The 22360-nt window shown below is 53.2% G+C and overlaps 1 protein-coding gene and 1 long non-coding RNA gene across 3 annotated transcripts; one reads left to right on the top strand and one right to left on the bottom strand.

The window, feature by feature from the left end:
* The first annotated feature begins 2122 nt into the window (after positions 1-2122).
* On the top strand, positions 2123-21192 carry CCNF (cyclin F). Of its 2 annotated transcripts, none has more exons than XM_006204404.4 (17): positions 2123-2242; positions 3313-3467; positions 4516-4622; positions 5541-5608; positions 6855-7048; positions 7396-7449; positions 8121-8225; positions 8535-8612; positions 10439-10590; positions 12548-12712; positions 14523-14646; positions 14898-15078; positions 15425-15512; positions 17389-17488; positions 17589-17716; positions 18414-18583; positions 19248-21192. In XM_006204404.4, the coding sequence occupies exons 1-17, from the start codon at positions 2227-2229 to the stop codon at positions 19721-19723; spliced, it is 2361 nt and encodes a 786-aa protein (XP_006204466.2). In that variant the 5' UTR covers positions 2123-2226; the 3' UTR covers positions 19724-21192. The 2 variants fall into 2 exon arrangements, with proteins under 2 accessions (XP_006204466.2, XP_072798572.1); XM_072942471.1 differs by lacking the exon at positions 2123-2242 and adding an exon at positions 2253-2577.
* LOC140687051 (uncharacterized) lies at positions 20594-22351 on the bottom strand. Its single transcript, XR_012061091.1, has 2 exons — positions 22283-22351; positions 20594-21287 (listed from the first exon to the last, which is right to left on the bottom strand). It is a non-coding gene; the product is annotated as an uncharacterized lncRNA (long non-coding RNA).
* Between the last annotated feature and the right edge of the window lie 9 nt (positions 22352-22360).

Genomic DNA, 22360 nt, shown 5'->3' on the forward strand with positions numbered 1-22360 from the left:
CCCTGTGACTGCTCTGAGGCATTTCACAGTGTCCCCTGCCCCCTTCTTGCCACTGCCCCTAGTCCCCATTCCTCCCAAGCTCCTTGTCTGCCTCCTCTGAAGGCTCCTCTTCCTTTCTCCCCCAAGTGCAGGGATCCCTCAGTCTCCCAGCCTGCTTCACTTTTCCTCACTCCCTCCTCTGCACCCTGCCACCCTTAAGTTTCTTTCTCATTCACCCCTAGGCCTTCAGCTGCTATCTTATTCCAGCCAGGAACCTTTCTGAGCTTGCAACAATCTAAACTTTTCCAGTGAGTTCTCTCACCCTCCTAAAGCCCAGTGGGAAAAAGGCTCTTCTCACACCCTCTGGGTCCTAGGGGCTCTTCCTGCCAGGGCGGTGGATGGGGGGTCAGGGAAGGTAGGGCTGTAGCATAGCCAGGAGAAGAACGCCTATTTCTGAAAAATAAGAAAACTACCTCTGAAGAAATAAAAGCGCACGATAAGAACATAGGAGCAAGATGGAAGACAACCGAGGGACTTGGAGTGATGACAGGTGCTGTTTTGGACTCCACAAAGATGCAATATCACAGGGGAGTGAGAGTGGTGATTTAGTCCCCTCACAGTGCCACCAAATCCTAACACTGAAAGAGTGCACCTCTGCCTGGTGTGGGGAGACCAGTAACAAGGAAACGGTGCGGAGGGTGGGGAGGACAACAAAGTACCCAATCAAGAAACAGTAACCAATGGAAACAAAGGTGGGGTGAAGATGATGAAAAACCTTAGAAGGTTGGGTGGATTCCTTCTGTCCTCTGGTGTCGAATATGGGGCCTCCGCGGAACACGCTCGAAGCTCGCTCTGCTCTATCCACTACTCTTCCTGTGCGCATCACCCTGCCCCTCCTCCACCTCCAGCTTCTAGGGCCTCATATGGCACGTTGTGATTGTGATCATCCATTTATTTCTCTGTTCCCTGTTCCAGTCTTGCATGGAGCCTTGGCACCATGACTTCTCCATGTGTACCTGGCTGCTGAGCACAGACCAAGTACCCTGAAGGGGTTCAGTGAGCTTAAAGGGTGGAGGCACAGGGACTAACTGAGGCTGTGGGGGAGGAGGAGGAGTGCCTTGACCCAGATACCCTGACTTCTCCAGGAAAAGTCACTCTACCTTCCTCCATCAACACTTATCCCAGGAAATTGCATAGTTTTTCTTGTCAGAATGTCTCATGAAAGAGGTGGGATGTGAGCTGGTTCCTGAAAGTGCGTGGGCACTGCCTAATACTTGAGTGAACGGAATGCTCAGCTGTGGCTGCAGCATCCAGTAAAGTACGCGGGTTTGCACTTCTGTTTTGGGAAGGACTCCCAGGTGACAGGAGATATAGGGGACAAACAGGGGAGGATATCTAGTGCCAGAGAGAGGGTGAGGTCTTGCCCTGGGGCAGGGATGGAGGAGGGATCCAGGGTGAGCCACATTTCAAAGGAAGAAGGAGTTAAACGTGCTGGCTGAGTCCATGAAGTCTCAGGTCTCCGAACTCCACTTTCAGCCTTCCGATCTATGCCAATAGTAGCTCCACTGTTCGCCACCGAACTAGGAGTCTTCTCGCCTGAAGCAAGGGCGGGAAGCAGGGCGTGCAGCTGGAAAGGTCAGGGGCAGCCTGGGCGTGACGGTGCTCTCAGGTGCAGGCTCGGCTCGCCTTCCTCCAAGCAGAAGATCACGTCTGGGTCCTGGCTGCGCCCCGCCGCGCCGCATCCTTCCGAGAGATCCGAGGCCCAAGGCGCAGCCGGTCCGCTTAGACCTTCACTGACACCCACTGCGCGCAGTGGGCTCGGATCCCCAGGACCTCTGCAGCCCAGTCAGCAGCAAGGCCCAAGACCAGAACAGGCCGGGCCCACCAAGGCCACAGCGTATCCAGAGACGCCCCTGAAGGCTGGCCCTGAACCGCGCACTTTCGGGACCCCAGCCCCGGCCGGAGAGGCGGGGCGGCCGCGCAGGCTCCGCCAATCAACAGTCGGCGTTCGAATTCGCGTCCTGGCGCGGCCAATCGAGGACCCCCAGGGCTGAGGGGGGCGGGGAGAGGGGCGGGGCCTGGCGGACCAGTGGCGCGCGCCCCCCTCGTGCCGGCCAATGGGAGCGCCGGGCGCGTTTGAAAACTCAGGCGGGCGGCGGGCGGGTTTGCGCCTGCGTGGGGCGGCGCACTCTAGGCCCGCGGGCGGCTCTGGCTGAGGCGGCGGCGGTGGTGATAGCGGCTACGGCTATGGGGAGCGGAGGCGGTGAGTAGAGGGGCGCGGAGCGCGGGAGGCGGGCGGCAACGGGGCGGCCTTGAGACTGAGCAGGGCTAGCTCGGGCCTTTCGACCAGGGATGCGGGTCGTCCCCGCGGCGCCCGCCTGGCGCGCGATTTAAATGTCCGGCGTCGCCCAGCTCCGCGTAAAAGAGCGCGCGGGGCCCGCTACCTGTCGTGGGCTGTGAGCACCGCTGAGGTTTCAGTGGTTATTACGGTGGCTGTCCTCGAGAAAGGGAATGAGGGGAAGGTAAAATGTGGAGATTGGTCGCCCTGTGAGTCCGTTTGGCTTTCGCAGCAAGTTAATTGCTGATGAGAAGACCCAGGTGAGGAGCGAGGGGAGTGGGCAGGAAGAAGGCCTGCGGAGGGAGTCGTGCAGGTGGGCAAGCAGCCACCTCCTGTCGGGCAGGAGGGAGGAACGGGTAGGAAACCAGGTGAATTGTAGGTGATGGGCTACTCCTGCCTGAGAGCTTCTAGCTCATCAGCTTAGAGTGAGGAAGGAGTTTTTGCAGTTGAAGCTGGAAGGATGCCCTGTGGGGGAGAGGACACTGGGCAGCTCTGACATCCGCAGACCTGGAACTGGCCTGGCCTCCAAGTCCAGCCTTTGCTTCTCTGCAGGACAGTCCCTCCTAGTTTGGACTGGAAAACCAGCCTGTCCAAAGCTGACAGATCCTTATTAACATTATGCATTTTAGTCATGTGGGCACATAGGACTAAAGAAATCAGCAAGGGTGGAGGGGCTTCCCTGAGAGTGAAATGAAAGGCTGACTGTCATCAGCGTTGGCTGCTTCTTTCCCCGTTCCTGGTTGTCATCTGGGCTGTGGATCAGAAGGTTTCCCAATACTACTCACCGTAAATGTTTCTGATGAAATGATGATGTCTTCTGTAACTCATACACTACTACTCCTTTGTTTAATCTTTGTTTGGGACTATAAATATGGCTGGTTCCTTTTGGGGCAGAGGACAGTATCTGTAGAATCATGTTAAGATGTAACTTTTCATATCAGCACAACTCCTTTCCAATACATCACATAGACCATTCTGATTTTTTTTCCCTGAAGTAATCCACTGTAGGTGTGCCAAGTGTTTCTGTTATCCTACAAAGCGAAGAATAAGAAGGAGACCCCGAAACCTAACCATCTTGAGTCTCCCAGAAGATGTGCTCTTTCATATCCTGAAATGGCTTTCTGTTGGCGATATCCTCGCTGTCCGAGCTGTAAGTTGTCAGATCGAAATAGTATCAGCCCTGGCATTGTTGGTTATACCATGAGAGCTTCGTGTCCTAAATGTCAAAACAAAACTGGCTACAAATGAGGGCAGAAGAGACAACTGTGATATTGGTAATAGATGCTTGAGGTTCTTCTGATTGTAGGAAAGCTATAACATAATACACTAAGGTTTGAGTCTGCTCTTTGCAATGCTTATTTTAACAGAGAAGATACCTTTTTATGGTAGTGAAATTTGCATCCCTCAAGAAATAAGGTAGTATTAAAAAGAATAATAGTGTAAACTTGAGGACAAATCCCATGTAATATTCAGCACTGAAGGGGACTCTGGGAGTTATTTTGCAGATGTTGAAACTGTAGCCTCACTTTGAGTGACTTAACCAAGGACATACTGCAAGTTAGTGGGAAAACTCCAACTAGAACCCACTTCTCTGACTTCCAAAGCTGCCTCCATTGTGGTCGTAATATCCATGGGTACTGAATTTTCAGTGGCAGTGGGAACTTTAGCCCTTAAAATGCTCACCCGTGCTCAAAGGCCCCCAGCTTGGGCATTTCTTGTATTCATCCAGAGCAGAGGCTCCAGGTCCTACCTGAGGCTGCTGTCCTGTGTTTCAGTCTTTTCTGAGAGCCTTTGTTGACCTCCAGGCTCTAGCTGTATTCCCACTAGCAAGACCCCAGGTAGAGGAGCTCAAAACAGATTTCTGACCTACCTGCTCCCCTTAGAGTTGGATTCCCTGATCCTGAGAGGTATATAGCATTACAGAGGTGGTGTCCACTTTCTCAGCCTACATGCTTATTCCCACTTCCAGGACCACTGTCCCCACCTTTAGAGCCACAGAGAAACTTGTTTCTGGACTCAATTTTCTCTTTTCAAAGCAACTCTTAGTTACTTTGATACACAGAGACTCAAGGCCTTTACTGCTGGGATGGGAAGGGAGACAGGAGACCCTACACCTATCTGCACCCTGTCTTTAAGCACTGCTTCTGAGAAGTCCCTTGATAATCGCCCGCAGCCCACTCTGTTTCCGCTCTTGTCAGGTACACTCCCACCTGAAGTACCTGGTGGACAACCATGCCAGCGTGTGGGCATGTGCCAGCTTTCAGGAGCTGTGGCCTTCTCCGAAGAACCTGAAGCTCTTTGAAAGGTATCTTTGCACTCTGAAAACAGCTCGGCTTTCTCCCACCTTTGGGCCCTCCCTGGTATGTCTGTGTCTCAAGGCTTGACCTGGGAACGACCTTCCTCTTGCCGTTGGCCCTGCCAATGCCTTCTCCCACAGGGAGTGACTGAGGGCTATCAGCTCCACCGATTGGATCACACAAGTTCCATCCAGCACAGGCCTCAGTCCTCCACTCCACCAACACAGGCCTGACTCCCATTAGTCACAGCGGTGCTTCTCTGGGGTCCGCTTGGGCTGTGACCCATCCCATGTGACTCAAATGCAGGTCACCGGCATGCGGAAACTTTACTCAGCCCTCTTAGTCAGAACCATATGATTTGAATCCTATTGCATTTTACTCACATTCTGGAGCTTGGACCTAAATGGAGGGCCAAAGGGACCGTGAACCCCAGTGTGCCAGTGGTCCTGGGCAGGCTGCCCAAGACATAGTCCACTAATCATACAGTGTACCCACTTAAAGTGTATACCTCAATGGTTTTTAATACATTCACAGAGTTATGTAACCATCAACACTGTCTAACTTTAGAACATACTCATTACCCCAAAATGAAGCCCACTATCCTTTAGCAGTCACTTACTATTTTCCCTGTAATCCCCCAAACACCGGGCAGTCCCTAATCTGCTTTCTGTCTCTGCACATTTGCCTACTCTGGACATTTCTTGTGAGTGGAGTCATGCAATGTATGGCCTTTTGTGACTGACTTATTTCACTTAAGCATGTTTTCAAGGCTCATCCATGTTGTAGTATGTCATCATTAACGGATATTTGGCTGCATTATGAAAAAAATTTTCAGTTCAGAAAATGGGTATTGTAGTTTGAAGTGTGGTGGAACATAACCTTTATGGAATAAAATCATGTGATGATTTATGTTCTTAATGTTTCAGGGCTGCCGAAAAAGGGAATTTTGAAGCTGCTGTGAAGCTGGGCATAGCCTACCTCTACAATGAAGGCCGTAAGTCCTCAAGGGGGTGGGGCCGAGGCTGGGGCTGGCCTCGCCCCACTTGGTATTGACATTGTAGAGTAAGCATGAGCCCTTGCCAGTGTTAGCAGTTTAGTTGCTGTTCTTACTGTGTCTGGCTGTGTACTGTCTTCCCTTGGGAGCTTGTTCCCAGAGTGCCCTGCTCAGGGACCCACTGATGAACTTTGATTTTGTAGGTTGGGAGAGCCACCTCTTGTTTTAACAAAACTTTAATTTTGATTGACAAAGAGTGACTCTGAGCAGAGACTCAGAATGGGGACTCCTTAGGCAAGCCAGCCTTTTCCTTGGCTGCCTGCCCTCTGTCCAGTTAACACCACAGCCCGGGTGTAGACACTGGCTTCTCTCCTTGGCCGTAGTTCATCTGTGGAACTGGGGGCAGCGGTCAAAGCATGCCAGATTCTAGGTGTCCGTAACACAGGTAGCTGAGGCTCCAAGCAGGGGGCAAGTACAAGCAGGTCAAAGCTGGCCTGGTACCTAAGGTTCCTTCACCCACAAGGGGTGAGTGTTCCTTGAAAGACTTGTGCGGCCCTCTCTCCCAATTCTTTCCTGTCTGCTAAGCACAGTAAGGAACCAACTTTCCTGTCCCCACTCCCGGGATGCAGAAAGACTTGGGTATGGCCACTAGTTTTCTGCCTCTAAAAGATCTGGCTTCTTGCTGAGAGATCACCCCTACACCCAGCTGGTTGACAGGACTGTTGTGCCCTGGAGACAATGAGCAGTGCTGCTCCAGGCTCAGGAGAGCTGTGGTCCTGCCCCTGCCCTCCCATCAGTGTTTCCCAGACATGATTCACATACTGTTTCACTCACCCATGTGAAGTGTGTAGTTCAATGGTTTTTAGTGTATTGAGTCATGCAACTGTCACCATTAATTTTGGAATACTCTCATTACCCCAAAAGGAAACAGGGTCCCCGTTACCCTCAGGGGCTGAGCAGTAATTCCACCCCCTGGAAGGAGGGTGGGCACTTGATGCCTCCGAAGCGGGAACACCTCCGATCTGAAGCCAGGCTGCTGGGAGGGCCTGGCAGAGGCACATGATTCACACAACAGAGGAAGAAAAATAGGAGCCGCGATCCTGCCTCTGCTGTCCTAAAACACCAGCAACTTCCCATTGCAGCAGGCTTGAGGTTTCAGACATTCCAGAAAGACTGTGGGGACCTGTCCGCATCTGTCCTCCAGAGACATCCCTGACCACTGGGCTGTGTTCTGTGGTCTCTGCAGTGTCTGTGTCCGATGAGGCCCGTGCGGAAGTGAATGGCCTGAAGGCCTCTCGCTTCTTCAGTCTCACTGAGCGACTGAATGTGGGGGCTGCACCCTTCATCTGGCTCTTCATCCGCCCGCCCTGGTCGGTGTCCGGAAGCTGCTGCAAGGCCGTGGTACACGAGAGCCTCCAGGCGGAGTGCCAGCTGCAGAAAGTGAGTCTGGCCAGGAGTGCCTGTGGGGTCTGAGGAGGAGAGAAAACCTGCAGGGGAGATGCTGTGGACCAGTCAAGTCTGGGACCTGAGGGCAGTGGAGGCACAGAAAACAGTGCAGATGTGGCAGCATCTGGCTAGCAGGAGAGGAGGCCTCAGAGCCAGGGTCTGGGGGTCAGGTGAGGGGCCACACTGCAGATGGGCTAAGCTAACTGTTGGAAAGGCAGGACACAGACTCCGTGAGGTCCTCTGTATGGTGGGGCGGGGAACACCAGGATCTGCGGACGGAGGGGGCAGCCCCCTGGAAGTTCTCTGTGCTGACAGTCACACTTCTTTTTCCTCCTTTTTAGACCCACAGAGCGTCCATACTGCACTGCTTGGGGAGAGTGCTGAGTCTTTTCGAGGTGAGTCCAGTTGTCCATCCTACCAGGGCCTTGCGTTGTTTGATGTCCTGGCCCAGGTGAGCAGGCAGAGCACAGTGGCCCCGAGTCTCTGTGCCGCTTGCCTTTCTGGCAGCCACAAGCACTGAGGACCAGAAAGTACATACAAGGCAGCAGATGGGGGCATCCCAAGTTCAAAGCCAAGGCGAGCCCTGTCTGTGAGGCTATGTGAAGCCAAGCAGAGCATTGGAGTGTGATGGACCCCCGGGGCTATTTGTTTCAGGGCTCTGCTGTGGGCGGGTCTCTCCACTCCCCACGCAGGCCTCTCCACCCTCGAGAAAGCTATATTGAGCTTTGTGATTAAGGAACCCCTTCTGCAGCAGACTTGAGGCAGTGACAGCAGCAGGGAGGGACACTGAGTGTGAGCGAGGAGCTGGAAGGGCCTTGAAAAACCACCACCGACACCCTGCGGGTAGTGCGGTAAGGGGAGCTGACACTTGGAGACACAAAGCTGAGTCCAGCACAAACGCCGGGCAGGAGGAAGCAGGGCCTGTGAAGGCAGAGCTCACGGGCTCGTGCCATCCTGGTTGTCAGATCGTGTGTCTTCAGGAAAGTTGTTTCTACTCCAGTTTAGGTAACTCATTGTAGTAAAGATGAGAGCCGTCTGTGCGGTTACTTAGAGGTACTTGTTCTAGGATGAAGAGAAACAGAAGCAGGCCCGGGACCTGTTTGAAGAGTCGGCCAATCAGGGGTGTTTGACCAGCTCGTACCTCCTCTGGGAAAGTGACAGAAAGACGGACGTGAGTGAACCCAGATCTGGGAGAGGGTGCATTATGTGGGCCAGAAGCACAGTCTCCACACTGACTCTTGGACAAGATTCTGTCAACACAGATGGTTCTCTGGGGCCCCGGGAGCTGCTGGTCATCAGGCTGTTCTCAGCGCTGCTCCCCAAAACGACCACCACCATTTGGGGGATAAAGGGCTGGGAAGAAAGCACAGCTCAGGACCCTTTGGAAGTGTCGGGGGAACATTTAAGAACCCCACAGGTTGGTTCTGAGATTCTCCAGAGACACAACCATGTAAGGGCATGGTGACTCTCCTGTTGACAGATGTCAGATCCCGGACGATGCCTCCACAGCTTCCGGAAACTCAGGGACTTTGCTGCCAAAGGTTGCTGGGAAGCGCAGGTGAGCTGAGAGCTACCCTTTGTTTTTAGACCTCCTCTTGTGGGGACCACGGGGGCAAGGCTGCTGGGTTCCCACTCAGGAGGCAGTGAGAGTGGCCCAGGGCTTAGAACTGAGTCTTAAAGGAGTTTAGCTCTGAGGTGTGCAGGGAGGAGAGCCCCAAAGTGCTTTCTTCATCTCTGCCCATCTCCAGCCTCAGTGCCCATTGCCCGTAAGCCAGCCAGCCTCTCATTTTTAAGTGCTGTGGACTGCATCTAATATCAAAATTTATACTGCTCCCTCAAGTCCTGTAGGTGAAGCATCTTGGAAACAGAACTTGAGGCTCCTTGGAGCAGACGGGTGTGTGGAATGCATTATCTGACCTCACTGGGTTGGCCAGTGTTGGAACCAGGACATCAGGGATTTGTAGTTGGTGATCTCCAGACACTCCCTGTGTAGCTGCAAAGAAGTCACTGTTTCAGGACATATCAAAGGAAGTCCCCCTATACCGAGCTGATAGAAGCTCGCTCCTGTCACCCTACCAAGTGGGTAGTTGAGGGACATCTGCCCTCAAAAACTAGGGAAGGCGTCACAAAGGGGCTGGGCCAGCCTGACTCATCACAGGATGTTGTAGTGATCATGTCTAAGAAGGCGCTCAGCACATTTACAGGAAATATAGCAATGAATAGTGTGGTTCTAGTTCAAGCTCAGACTAATCAGTAAGAATAGTAAGACCCCACGGAAGTTCAGAGGGCCTCAGTATGCTCAGAAAAGAGGAAGTAAAACAAGCAGTCAAAATACAGGGCAGGTTTGACCTCCCTGCTGGTCGAAAGGGTGCACGTTTAAAGAGATTGAGGCTGATCTTGTTAGCAACTCATACATAGATATTCTCTGTGTTTTTGAGTGGATAGCTAGTAACTTCTGAAAATACACATCTTTAACGATGGCAGATTCTGCCAGCAAAGATGTGATAAAACAGTATTCCTATTAGTGAGTAAACAGTGTTCCTATTAGTGGGTGTGAAAATCAGCACAGGCCTTTCAGGAAGCATCTGGGTCCAAGTGGCGCCTGTGGGTTGACCACGTGCACAGAAGGTGCACCGGACTGCACAAAGGTGAACCTCGAAACCCCTCAAAGGAAGAACAGGGCAGACGCGTACAGAAGTCTCCTGTCATGAGGAACCATGTGACTATTAGGCAGAAAAGAAAACCTAACACATGTGTGTTTTGTGATCACAAATGCACGTACCCGCTGCTTCAAGTGCATAGAAAATTCTGGAAGGAAATACTTAGGGGTGGTCAGTAGTAACTGTTGAGGGCTTAATGGGTCTAGGGCGGGTCCTGAGCTGGGTGCTGCACATCTCAGTTAACACGTCATCTGTTCAAGAGGTGCTGTTAAACCATCTTGTGAAAAGGGAAACTGAGGTGCCTCAAAGCCCCCAATTCACCTGTGGTCACACACAGACCCAGCTGTGAAAGCCAGGTCATGCCAGCCTGCAGCCAGCTCTTGGCCACTTTGCCATGTGCTCCTCACCCCCTGGAGCAACAGCTTTCACTATCATGGTTGAGCAGAAATGAACTGAATTTTTTGGAGAAACTGTGTGGGGCAGGAAGGTGACTGACATTCCATCACACACTTTCTGTCCCTTTTCAAATTTTCTGTCACATGATATGTTTCTGATTTCCAAAGGAGTAATTAAACTCTTGGCCCTCGCGGTTCCAGGAGGCTTAGAAGGTGTAAGTAGGCCAGTGTGTACGCAGGCAGAACCCTCCTCGCATTCGGAAACAGGAACCTCCAAAGCCCCCTACTTCCTTCTCACTCCGTGTGTCTCCCCCCACCCCCAACCCCAGCTGTCTTTAGCCAAAGCCTGTGCAAATGGAAACCAGCTCGGACTAGAAACGAAAGCTTCCAATGAGATAGTCTGCCAGCTGTTCCAGGCCTCCTGCGCCGTCAGTAAGCAGACAGTCTTCTCCGTGCAGAAGGGCCTCAATGACACAATGAGGTGAGGACTCGCACCAGAGCTGATGGGAAGGCAGAGTGACAGCTGGTCTCTGGGAAGAGGGATCTGGCCTGTTTCAGCTGAGCTTCCCATTAAAGGGCCCTCTGCATTATCAACCCCACTGGGATCACCCCTAGGGCTGTGTGTTTTCTAATAAAAATCAGTAATGCCTAAGTTATCTGGGACTTTGAAGAGAAAATCTCCCACATCAGTGTCTGCTCTCCAGCTTTCCTTTTTAAGCCTCAGAATGCACTAAACCATTTTAAACATCTTTCTAAAATGATGCCAAAAACCACCCTTTCTTTGCCACCTATCATTACAGGCATCAAGGGGGCGGGGGTGGGCGGTGGGGAGGCAGCTGCTGCAGCCTCAAAACCCTGCACACAGGTCCATTTTCCTCCGAGGTTTGGCGAAACACTTTTACCCTCAATCACAGAACATGTTAGAGGGTAAAATGGAAAAATGTGACTAATTTTTTTAAGCCTATGCCAGAGATTTCAAACGCATTTTAGGTTCACGATGGGTAGGCTTGGGCTGTGCTGCAGCAGACAACACCCAGCACGTGGTGCACTCTCTTCCCTGGGGGGGCTGGAGCTCTTACACACAGCAGGGGACACGGTGTCCTTCGCTCCTACACTCAGTGTCCCCAAGCGGCTGTGCTTCTGTGTCCTGTGCCTGGGCCCCCTTTGCCCCTTCCTCCTCAGCTGTCCCCCTTTCTCTGGGAAGGAACGTGCCCTCTCAATTGGCCCTTTCTCTCTCTCTTTTTTTTTTTTGTTGGACTGTTGCCATTCTTTTTCTGTGTGTTGGGGGGCTGAGTTAACATAAATGTAACCTTTATTTTCCTTGTCGAGAGTTAAAATAGTTTTATTGAAGTAGCATCATTTCACCTTGAGTTGAGCATCTTGCCATTTTCCTCTATGTCAGGCAACAGCCGACTTCTTCCCCCTTTTTTTTTCCCATTGCGTTATAATTGACATGTAACATTATGTTAATGTCAGATTTAACCATTTCAAAGGGTACAGTCCAGTTGGTCTGTTTTTATGAGTCTGATGTCACACTTGTCCAGTGTGTCTGCACTGGGGAGCGTCCACTGCTAGTCCCAGTTGTGGCTGGTGTGAACCTCAAACATCTGGCCTGGTGCTGCCTTCCTCTCACCTCCTTCCCTCCCCGGCTCCCCTACTCAGCCTCGTTACTCCCTCCTTTCTTCTGTCCATGGAAGATGCTTCTGTCTGGCCTGACACCTGGAGCCGTCCCTCCTGTCCACGCAGAGTCCTGTGGCACCAAGTTTCTTCTCCCTCTTGCTTCTATTCTCTCCATCCCATCTTCTTTGTTGAAAAAGGCGTTTACTGTACTCCGGCATCCGTGCCACTGCATGCTGTGTTCTCCTGTGACGTCTGTCCTGGCCCAGCGTTTAACCCCCTCGAGGAGGGACCCCATGTCTGCTGGCTCTGTCAGCCCGAGTCTTCCCTTGGGGTTGCTAGGTGACTGAGAGCACAGGTCGCTGCAACCTGCTCTAGCTGTGTTCCTGGCTCTTGGCTTCACTGCAGAGGCTTGTGATAAATGAGTCCACGGGTGAGCTGTTCCTCCAGGAGAAGACATGTTTGCAGGCAGGCAAACTTTGAGGGGCTTTTCTCCTGTCCTGTGACCAATCCCCAGTCCTACAGACTGGACCCACTTTGCCCCTGATGGTCCAGGCTCATCCAGAGCCTAGGGGCCCCGAGGTTGGGGATGCAGAGCACACATGTGTGTAGCCCACCTGCCTCCCGGGAACCAAGTTCAGGGTCGTGGGGCCACCCAGCCCCTTTGGACAGGGTGTCTCAGCCTCAGACGGATACTTGGGGACACCGATGATGTCTCAAGTGACCTGCTCACTGCTCAGGACAGACAGGCTGCACAGGGATGGGAGACGGGACATCGTGAATGCTTGCCCTGGTTTTCAGGAGTGGTGCTCTTCCCACAGGTACATCCTGATTGACTGGCTGGTAGAAGTCGCCACCATGAAGGACTTCACGAGCCTGTGCCTTCACCTGACCGTGGAGTGCGTGGACCGGTACCTGCGGAGGCGGCTGGTGCCCCGGTACAGGCTCCAGCTGCTGGGCATCGCCTGCATGGTCATCTGCACCCGGTGAGGAGCCTCATGCAGCCAGGCTGTGTCCAGTTCATAGGCTGGCTTTTCAGTGAAATAAGCCTTCAGCACCGCACCTCGTTTTGGGGGATTTTAGTTTTAGGGGGTGCCCTGCCAAGTGGTCCTTCTCACACAGGGGTGGCAGAGCACCCCAGCATGCAGTCTCAGGACCCAGAATTCGGCCTCACTCGGGCAGGCTTAGGCTGGACCCCGCTCCCTGTGGCTCCTGAGGGCAACACTGCGATGAAGGAGGGTCATAGTAGGCTGCCCCCACTGGTTGAGTTCTCAACTCCGTGTCCAGAGACCTGCATTTAGTGGGTCTCATGTGTTCACCACAACTCCCCACAGAGCCCACTCCAACCACAAGAGGCAGCCTGCACCTATATAGCAATGACTTTTCAAATCAGACCATATTAAGTTTTACCTAAATCTACCTTCCTTTAGTACCTCCTCACTCAGTTTTGCCGTTGGAAGCAATGTGAATGGCAATTCCCACTATACATTTTGCATTTTCTTGTTTTTCTAAACCAGACATCTCCTGCACGGTCTGCCATCCCCCCTGGGCAGTGCTTTCCAGACCAACCATCCTTGTCTGTAGGGCTCACTGTACACAGTGGTGTCAACTACAAAGAGATAGATTTCTCTTTTGTACACTAACCCAGAGGCAGAGGGTTCAGGCTTATGTCATTGGTTTTTCTGTTCCGTGAGGTCATGAAGGAGCCCCAGTTCCTGTCTTGCTTTCTGCTACCCCCCGTGGCCCCTGAGGCCACCATGTCCAACTTTGCTATGAGCTCAGTCTTGTGGCCATGACGGGAACTGGGAAGAGTGGTGTCTGGGTGGGTGTGGAGGCAGGGTCCCACGTCCACAGGCAGAGGGCTCGTGGGCTTGGGGTCAGTACTCAGACTGCCACATGCTGTACGACACCTCTCACTTGTGCTCTTTGAACCCAGTGTTCCAGGTCGTGTCACCAGAGAGGGCTGAACAGATGGCTCCCCAGCCTCCCTGGATCTAAACTGCATAATTCTGTCCTTGCAATAAGAGACCAAGATACTGGACCACAGACTGGCCAGCAGTGGGATAATAATTGCTTAAAAAGATTTGTAGAGGCTGAGATGCCCCTGCCTCCACTCTCAAAGCAGCTCCAAGCACAGGGCTCTTGTCTGTCCCACTCGCATAATATTCTCTTAGCACCTGCAGTCCTCACACTTCCTATCCTCTCTCTTGGCTGTGCCCACAGCAAACGGGGTTGCTGCTGAGTCCCTGAAGCAAAGTGGCTGAGGGCTTGGCCCTGGTCCACCTTGCCTGGGGAGGTGCCCTTAGCAGGCTGCTGGCCCAGCATGTTCCCTGACAGTTAGCACTGGTGGGGAGTGGAGAACAGGGTGGCCAGCTGCCTAAGGACAGTCACATTCCTGTGACCAGACCTTCCAACAACCTCTAGCTCGGGTTCTGCTGGCTCACCTGCCTTCTGGATTTAAGCTGTTTACACCCATTCCATAGAAGCGGGCACAAGCAGGGCAAAACCTCATCCCTAGGTCGTTAAGAGGATTGACCCGTCTCAGCATTGAGGGTGCATTTTGCAGAAGCATCTGCGTGCCTAGCGGTCCAGCCACTCCCACTGCTGCTGGCCTGTGTGCTAATCCCTCTTCCCTTCCGGCCCCCATGACAGGCTCCTGTGACCTTTTCAGTTCCCTTCAGTGACTAGGGGCAGCTAGGTCCACTCTTTGCACTCCCCACACCTGTCACTGAAGCCTAAAGTGATTGCCCCACTGAGGGGAGTGGGCTGAGTGCTCAGACCCCCTCTCAACACTAGGTTCATCAGCAAGGAGATCCTGACCATCCGAGAGGCCGTGTGGCTCACAGACAACACGTACAAATACGAGGACCTGGTGAGGATGATGGGGGAAATCATCTCCGCCCTGGAAGGGAAGATTCGAGTAAGTGGCCGTTTCCTTTTTCTTTCTGAATCCAAGTTGAGGTCTCGTGGGGCCAGGAAGAGCAGAAGGCATCCACCTGGGCACTGAGCTCTCCTGCTCTGGGAAGTCCTCCTGGACTTCTCATCACTGCACGCCCTGGTGTTCAGCCTGAACGTGCCAAAGGGTGGGGTTTCTGAAGATCAGCCTTCCCACTGAATAGGGGAATGAGCCCTCCGTGTGCTGAGACCCCATGTCCATTTTGTTCCATCTAGGTCCCCACCGTGGTCGATTACAAGGATGTCCTGCTGACACTGGTCCCCATGGCAGCAAGAACCCAGCACCTGTGCAGCTTCCTCTGTGAGCTCTCCCTGCTGCACACCAGCCTGGCCGCCTATGCCCCAGCCCACCTGGCTGCAGCTGCCCTGCTCCTAGCAAGGCTGACACATGGGCAGAGTAAGGAGCTGATACTTTCTGCCAGCCCCATGGGCTGAGCCAGTGGTCGGGGGGGATTCCTGGAGTCAGGAGACAGTGCTGAGATTCAAGGGGGGATGGAGAGAGAAAGAAACGTGTTCATCTCTCCCTGAGAAGGGGACACCAGAATGGAACAAAAGCCATTGTCTGGGGGTGAGATTAGATACAGTTCTAGTGTATTTCCCACCCTGTGGACAGAGAGCATGCATGCTTTGTCTATGGGGTACTTTCAATGCTGAGCCCTAGGAAACCCCATAACAGAACCATCAGAGCTGTCGGGCATGAGTGGGCATCAGAATGGCCCCACTATTCCTGCTTTCCTCCCCAGCCCAGCCCTGGACCACTCGGCTGTGGGACCTCACTGGGTTCTCCTGTGAAGACCTCATACCCTGTGTCCTAAGCCTTCATCAGAAGTGGTGAGTCTATAAGGAAGTGAGTCCTCCCACCTGCCACACACAACACACACAGGGGTGTGTTCCCAAGTACCACAAGTGAAAGGGGGAATTCGCTTTCCCGTGAAGGCTGTCAAGTCACACCGACCTTCCCCACTGAGCTGCGTGTTTCAGGGTTGACATTTAGAAATTCCAGGGCCATGTTGCTTATTTCACACGTTTTTAACACTTGATGTGTGTGCAGCACCTCCTCCCAACCCAAACCTAAGTCCACAGGGAGTAATTTTGGTGTAGGAAAAGTTGTCGTACAGGTCTGGGGTCGGAATACTGCGGCCCCAGGCACACGTAGACTGAGTGTGCTTCACGCTGGGGCCTCTCCTCTCTTCCCAACTCAGCTTGGCTTGTAGACTCGCTCCTCCCACTCTTCAGTCCCTCCTGCACTCCTTTCTCTGCCAGGCTCATTGCCTCGGTGTCCCTTCCCCCCACACAAGGGACTGGGTAATTCTGGTTTTCTGCCTGTCCTCAGATGTTCCCTGGGAGACTTTGGGGATTCGAAACCCATCTAAATGCTAGCCTCTGTCCTAAGCCGCAGACCCCGCTGACAGCTTTTCCTCCAAGCCGGGCTCGCTAGCTTCCCCCAGCCATTCCTTGTAGATTTCACTGGGCGCTTGGTGGACAAGGCCTGTTCATCCTAGCAGAGACCTCATGCCAGCCCACTTCTCTGTCCCTGCGTCCCAGCGGTTCTCAGGGCCAGTGCACCTTCACACATCTCGTGACCTGCTCCCCTCGGCTGCTGCTGCCTGCCCACCATCACTCCCCCAGCCGCCTCCTCGATTACCACGAGGCAGCCTCTGAGTAGTCACTTGTGCTAACACCTTCTGGGATGTCAGAACTCCGGCACTAGGTTGAAGGTTCCTCTGACTGGCCCCTTCTGACCCATTTGCCATTTCTCCCCTTCCTTGCTCACCCAGGGAGCCTGTCAGCATTTACCGGGGTGGCATGCACACTGTTTATCCTGCAGTGCCCAGATCTCATAGCAGAGTGATGGGGTGCATGGGTGACATCAGCAGGTCAGCATGTGTCTGACCCCAAGTTTGCTTAGACGAGTGCAGATAGCTGTTACCTGACGCTGGCTACCAAGAGCTCTTGATTGGCTGCCTCCCTGCCCCTGGAAGTTTTCTTTCTTTTTTTTTTTTTTTTCAAGATCAGATAAATTGGAAACAAGTATTTATTTATAAACAAAAACTTTTAAGTGTACAATTCAACAGGCTCTTAGTATATTGAGTTGTGCAGCCATCACCACCATCAGTTTTAGAACACTTCCCTCCACTCTCAAAACAAACCCCACACTCCTTACCTATCACCTCCCTATTTCCCCTCCAACCACCCCAGCAAACACTTACTACTTCCTAGCTCTGTGGTTTGCCTGTTCTGGACATTTTGTAGAAATGGAATCATGCAATACGTGGCCTTTTGTGACTGGCCTCTTTTACCTACATAATGTTCTCATCTGCACTAACTGTCCACTGGATGGAGGGACCGCATTTTGTTTATTTGTTCCTGCATTGATGGACGTGTGGGTTTTTTTCCACCTTCTGGCTGTTGGGAATGATGCTGCAGTGAACATTTCTGTCTGGTTTCCATGTGGACTTCCATTCACATTTCTCTAGGGGGTGCACCTGGGAGTGGGAGTGCTGGGTCATGGTGACTGCTTTTAACTGAGGTACTGCCAGACCATCGACCACAGCAATGCTGGATTTTACTCCCAGTGCTGGGCTGTTTTTCAAAATGTCTTGTCCTCTCTCACTTCAGTGAGTGGAAGCAAAAAATGAGCCTCTTGGAGTGGACATGCTGGTGCTGCCTGCCACCCACTGCCACTCACATGTCCCTCTGTTGGCAGCTTCCACGATGATGTCCCCAAGGACTACAGGCAAGTCTCTCTTACTGCCGTGAAGCAGCGATTCGAGGACAAGCGCTACGGAGAGATCAGCCAGGAAGAGGTGCCACTCAGGCTGCTGATGGGGTGCTGGGGCGGGGGGCAGGGGTGCCCGCCTGCCCCTCGGGGCCTCTTCCCTCCCTCTGACCACAGCTTCCTCTCAGGTGCTGAGCTACAGCCAGTTGTGTGCAGCTCTTGGAGTGAAACAGGAGAGCCCGGAACCTGCATCTTTCCTCAGCGCGGGGGAAATTCACACTTTCCTCAGCTCTCCCTCCGGAAGGAGAACCAAGCGGTTAGTAAGCCCCAGGTCCATAATGGCGAGATGCAGCGTTAGCTCCTCTGTGCCAGGCCTGGGTTCCCTGGTGACCCCGCAGCCATCTGAGGGGCTCCCTTTACACGGGGCTCCTTAGGCAAAGCATGGAGAAGAGCAGATGCTGAGAAAACTGAAGCCAGGGTTGACCTCAGGCCCCTGGGCCTAATCCCCTGTCTGCAATCCCATCTGCTTTCTCCAGCCTGGCTCTCCTGCCTTAACCTGATTCCCTTTGAGGGAAGACAGTCTTGAGCCCAGACTGGGCCCACTCAGGCTCTGGCCCTGCCACATGCCAGGCACGAGCCGCCCTGGGCCCTTCTGCCCACCGTGCTGCCGTCACTCCAGAGGTACCCTGACTAAGGTTCTCAGTACTTTCTTGTTCCCTCGTCTCCCGTATGTATTCCATTTAACCTGTCTGTCCTCTCATTGTCCTGGATCTACTGCCTGGAATAACGTCCCCTCCCCACCTGAAGAACTCCTATTGATCCTACAAAGTCCAGATGAGCAGGACCCTCACTGTGCTCCTGGACCTGCCTCTGCCAATCTGTGCCATGAGCTTCTGAGGGCCGTGTCACCCTTGCTCACAACACGTGGGGGCAGGGTGGGCAGGTGCCAGGAGTCAGCCTGGGCCTCCCAACACGGCTGCCTATGACAGGTTCCTGGCTCTTCCGCCCTACAGGAAACGGGAGAACAGCCTCCAGGAGGACAGGGGCAGCTTTGTCACCACTCCTACTGCAGAGCTGTCGAGCCAGGAAGAGACGTTGCTGGGCAGCTTCCTGGACTGGAGCCTGGACTACTGCTCCGGCTACGAGGGCGACCAGGAGAGTGAGGGCGAGAAGGAAGGCGATGGTGAGTGCTGGGGATGGAGAACCACCAGGGGTCGTGCGAGGGGCCAGCTTGTGCAGAGGGGCCCCCTCCCCGCTGCCTTACCTGCAGGAGAATATGTCCAGGCAGAGCCCCCAGAACACTACCCTTGGGGAGGAGGGGACGTAGGCCCAACCTCTCTCCATCTCTCACTGGACCTGTGTTGATGGAAGGACCTCACCAGGGCAGGGAAGAAGAAGAGATCCTGACTGGAGTTCACAAGATCTTTGTAGAACATTGTACAAGATGTGCCTTGCCACTACCCTGTTGGGCTCTGTGCCTCGTGTACCCTCCAGGGCAACTGCGGGAGGCTGTATCCCCATGTTCTTAGTCAGCCATCTGAACAGGAAGCCCAGTTCAAGCAGTTTCTGTTGATTTTCCAATTCCTTTTGTGATTAAGTAAATGATTAGATGGCCAGTTGTCACTTCCTTCTGTCCCCCAAGTCACATGGGGTGATACCCCAAGCATGAAGGAGGCCCTTCCCCCTCAATTTCTTACCCGAAAGAAAGGGGACTGTCCAGCGAAGTTCAAGATATGTGACCATGAGTTGGACCCTGGGCTGCCCTGGATCCTGACTGGGGCGGCAGGGGGGTCCACCCCGATGCTCAGGCTCTGACCTGACGACCTCTCCCCCAACGTCTCCCACAGTAACGGCTCCCAGCGGTGTCCTTGATGTCACCGTGGTCTACCTGAACCCAGAACAGCACTGCTGCCAGGAATCGAGCGATGAGGAGGCCTGCCCAGAGGAGGAGGGGTGCCAGGACCTGCACACGTTGGCACCAGGCACCCAGACACCTCAGACCCCAGGGCTTGAGCCCCCTCTCTGCAGCAGGAGGGGGCCAGGCAAGGACATCACAACCTCAGGGTACTCCTCTGTCAGCAGCACAAGTCCCACAAACTCCATGGATGTCTTGGGGGACCCTCCCCGATCTACCTCAGTGCTGTCCCCCGGCAGCAACTTGAACACACAGCCTTGCCACCATCACGCCAGGAAGTCATGTTTACAGTGTCGTTCCCCGAGCCCCCCGGAGAGCAGTGTTCCCCAACAGCAGGTGAAGAGGAAAAACCTATCCACCCACAGTGAGGAGGAGGAGGACATGAACTTAGGCTTTTTGAACCTGTGAGTGTGCCAGAGCACTTGCTGCAGTGAATGTTTGCTGAGGGAGGGCTGCTGTTGCACTAGTGAGGGGAGGGGACACTGGAGACGGATCCCTGTAGACCTCCTGGTAGCCATCGCATGGGGATCAGAGAGGAGAACTTGGGGCGGTAAGTTTCTTTCTCCAGGGAAGCCCACTGGGAGCCATCAAGATGTCTAAATCACAACAAAAACTCAGATCCTTCTCTTTGGAAAGTTTAGCCTCAAAGCAATCATACCACACTGCGTGACACCTATTTCTCTGTCTCCTCCTATGTCTGTCCTACTTTCCCTGGAAAGCTTAAGCATATATCCTGATCTTCTCAGCCCCACTGAGCCTCACTCCAGTAGGTGACAGCTTTCACAGTTGAGAACATGTGTGACCCAGGTATCCTGGCACAGCTTCCCCCTCCCTGCATCTGTCTGATTTGCTGTCCAGGGGGAGCCAGCAGCTCTGAGCCCACCACCATCCCTGCGTTGTTGTGGACTGTGTGTGACTACCAGGAGCAGGGGCCTTGACTTTTGCTGGCCAGGGCCTTGATGTCTTGGTCACAGGCTCCCTCCTTCTCATATTCTCAGCTCATTTTAGAAATCTGTCCCTTCTCCTGTGATGATTTGTCTGTGTCCCCAACAGATAGTGTCTGTATGAACATCTCTCTTTGCAGTGAATTTCTGGGTCATTTCTTTTCCTGTCTTTATTTCCATTCTTCATTCCTCTAAGCAAAAAGAAAATTAAAAATAGAAAGTATTAATTAAAAAAAAACCCTCAACATTATTTAGGCTTAACTAAAAAGAAAATTTGATCCAAACCCCTCAGTGACACTTTTTATGCAAAAAGAATTTTCCCAGAGAGGCTAGCCAGAAAAAAAATACATCAATTTTAATACCTGAAGTGACCAAGATGCAGGAGAAGGAGATTCAGAGGACCTGTCCCTGCTTGCCAGGTGAGGGTGTATCTGCTGTGGGTTCCCCAGAATAATGACAGCAGAGACTCTGACGAAGACTGACCCTGGCCTCTCCCCAGTCGGGTTGACCACTGACAGGCTCACGCTGCTGATAGCTTTTGTTTCCTCTCCAACATCGGAAAGAACCACTTGGCCAGGAGTGTCCCCCAAATGCTCTTGAACCAAAACTACAGGGACATGGAGATGCTGATTCAGTGAGGCTTTTCTGGGTGCGTGCGTGCATGCGTGCGTGCGTGCATGCGTGTGTGTGTGTGTGTGTGTGTGTGTGTGTGTTGATGTCCCTGCAGGAGCTATCTTTTTGCTACTGTTATAGAATTCTCACCACCCTGGGTTGGGTGTGGTTGAGTAAGGGAACCTCAGCATTGGGATTGTAGACCTCCCCTATTGACTGTGTGCCCCTGGGCATGTGTGAGTTTCAGTTTCCTCATCTGTAAGATGGGGCAATAATACCTACCTCACAGGGGTGTTGTGAGGATTAAATGTGATGAGAGTAGCAGCTGAGTGATGTGCATATTTGAACTGCCTTGTCCCCTTGTCCATGGCCACTTTTCAAAATCCAAAAGTTCTCTGCCTTCTCCCAGCCTGCACCTGTAGGAGGAAGCCACTCCAATGGGACCTAATACCACCTGGCTGTGGTGTGGGGTCTCCCTGTGTCTTAAGTGCTGGCTGAAGCCCTTTCCCCCTCCCCTCCTACCTCACAGAGAATCATTTTAGGCAGTAATGCTGTCAGCCTGCCACAACTAGGCAAGAAAACAGGCCACTACTGATGGAGGGACCCACCCTAAGAACAGTCCCAGGGCTGCCTGGGTCCCAACCCATCCCCTCTTCTCTGCCTGGCACCCTTGGCTCCCCTCCTTCATGTCTGTCTGCCATGCTGCAGCACCTTCCCATTAGCAACTGTGAAATGGACACCTCTCCACACACAACCCCCCCCCCGTTTGTCATCCCTCCTGCTATCCCCTGAGATTTCTTGGCCCCTGTTGCCTTTTTATTTTGGGCCCTGCTACCTGCATCACTCCTCCCAGCTAGCAACTGTCCCCAAAATCCCCCTCCCCAGGTGTCTCCTGAGTCACTGAAAGCCCCATTCTCCCATTAAGTGGACACTTCCTCCTGGGATAGCCTCCTGTTGTTTCTATGACACCAGGCTCTGCCATCCCTCCACCTGTCTGGGCGCCAGCTCCCCCTCACCTGTCCCTGTCCACGGACACCTGCCGCACCTTGTACCATCTTGCCCAGGCCCATTGCTCATGTGCCACACCCTTGTCTGCCGGACTTCATCCCCCTCTACCTAGGTGACTACTAATGGCTCATCACCTCACTAGCATGTCCAAAAGTGAACACTCCCTTGTCCCTGCTTCCAACACACGTTATCCTCACCTCTAGCGACGGTTCCTGCAGTAAATATCAATTGGGCCCCTCCCGTGCCTTGCCCTGTGCTAGGAGGCCCGGGGTCAGCAAGGCAGCTGGGCCCTGCTTTAGATCGCCTTCAATACAAAGACGAAGCCAGCCGTTAAGCAACTACAGGTGCCACCATCTACCCAGTTATCTAAACCAGAAGCCTGCTCACAATTCGAGGTTCTCACCTGAGTTCCCTGCACTGCCCCGGGTCGGGGCTCACTTTCACAACCGCCGGGGGAGGGGCGGGGTTTGCCACTGGACAG

Source organism: Vicugna pacos, chromosome 18 (assembly GCF_048564905.1).
Source record: "Vicugna pacos chromosome 18, VicPac4, whole genome shotgun sequence".
Taxonomy (NCBI): domain Eukaryota; kingdom Metazoa; phylum Chordata; class Mammalia; order Artiodactyla; family Camelidae; genus Vicugna; species Vicugna pacos.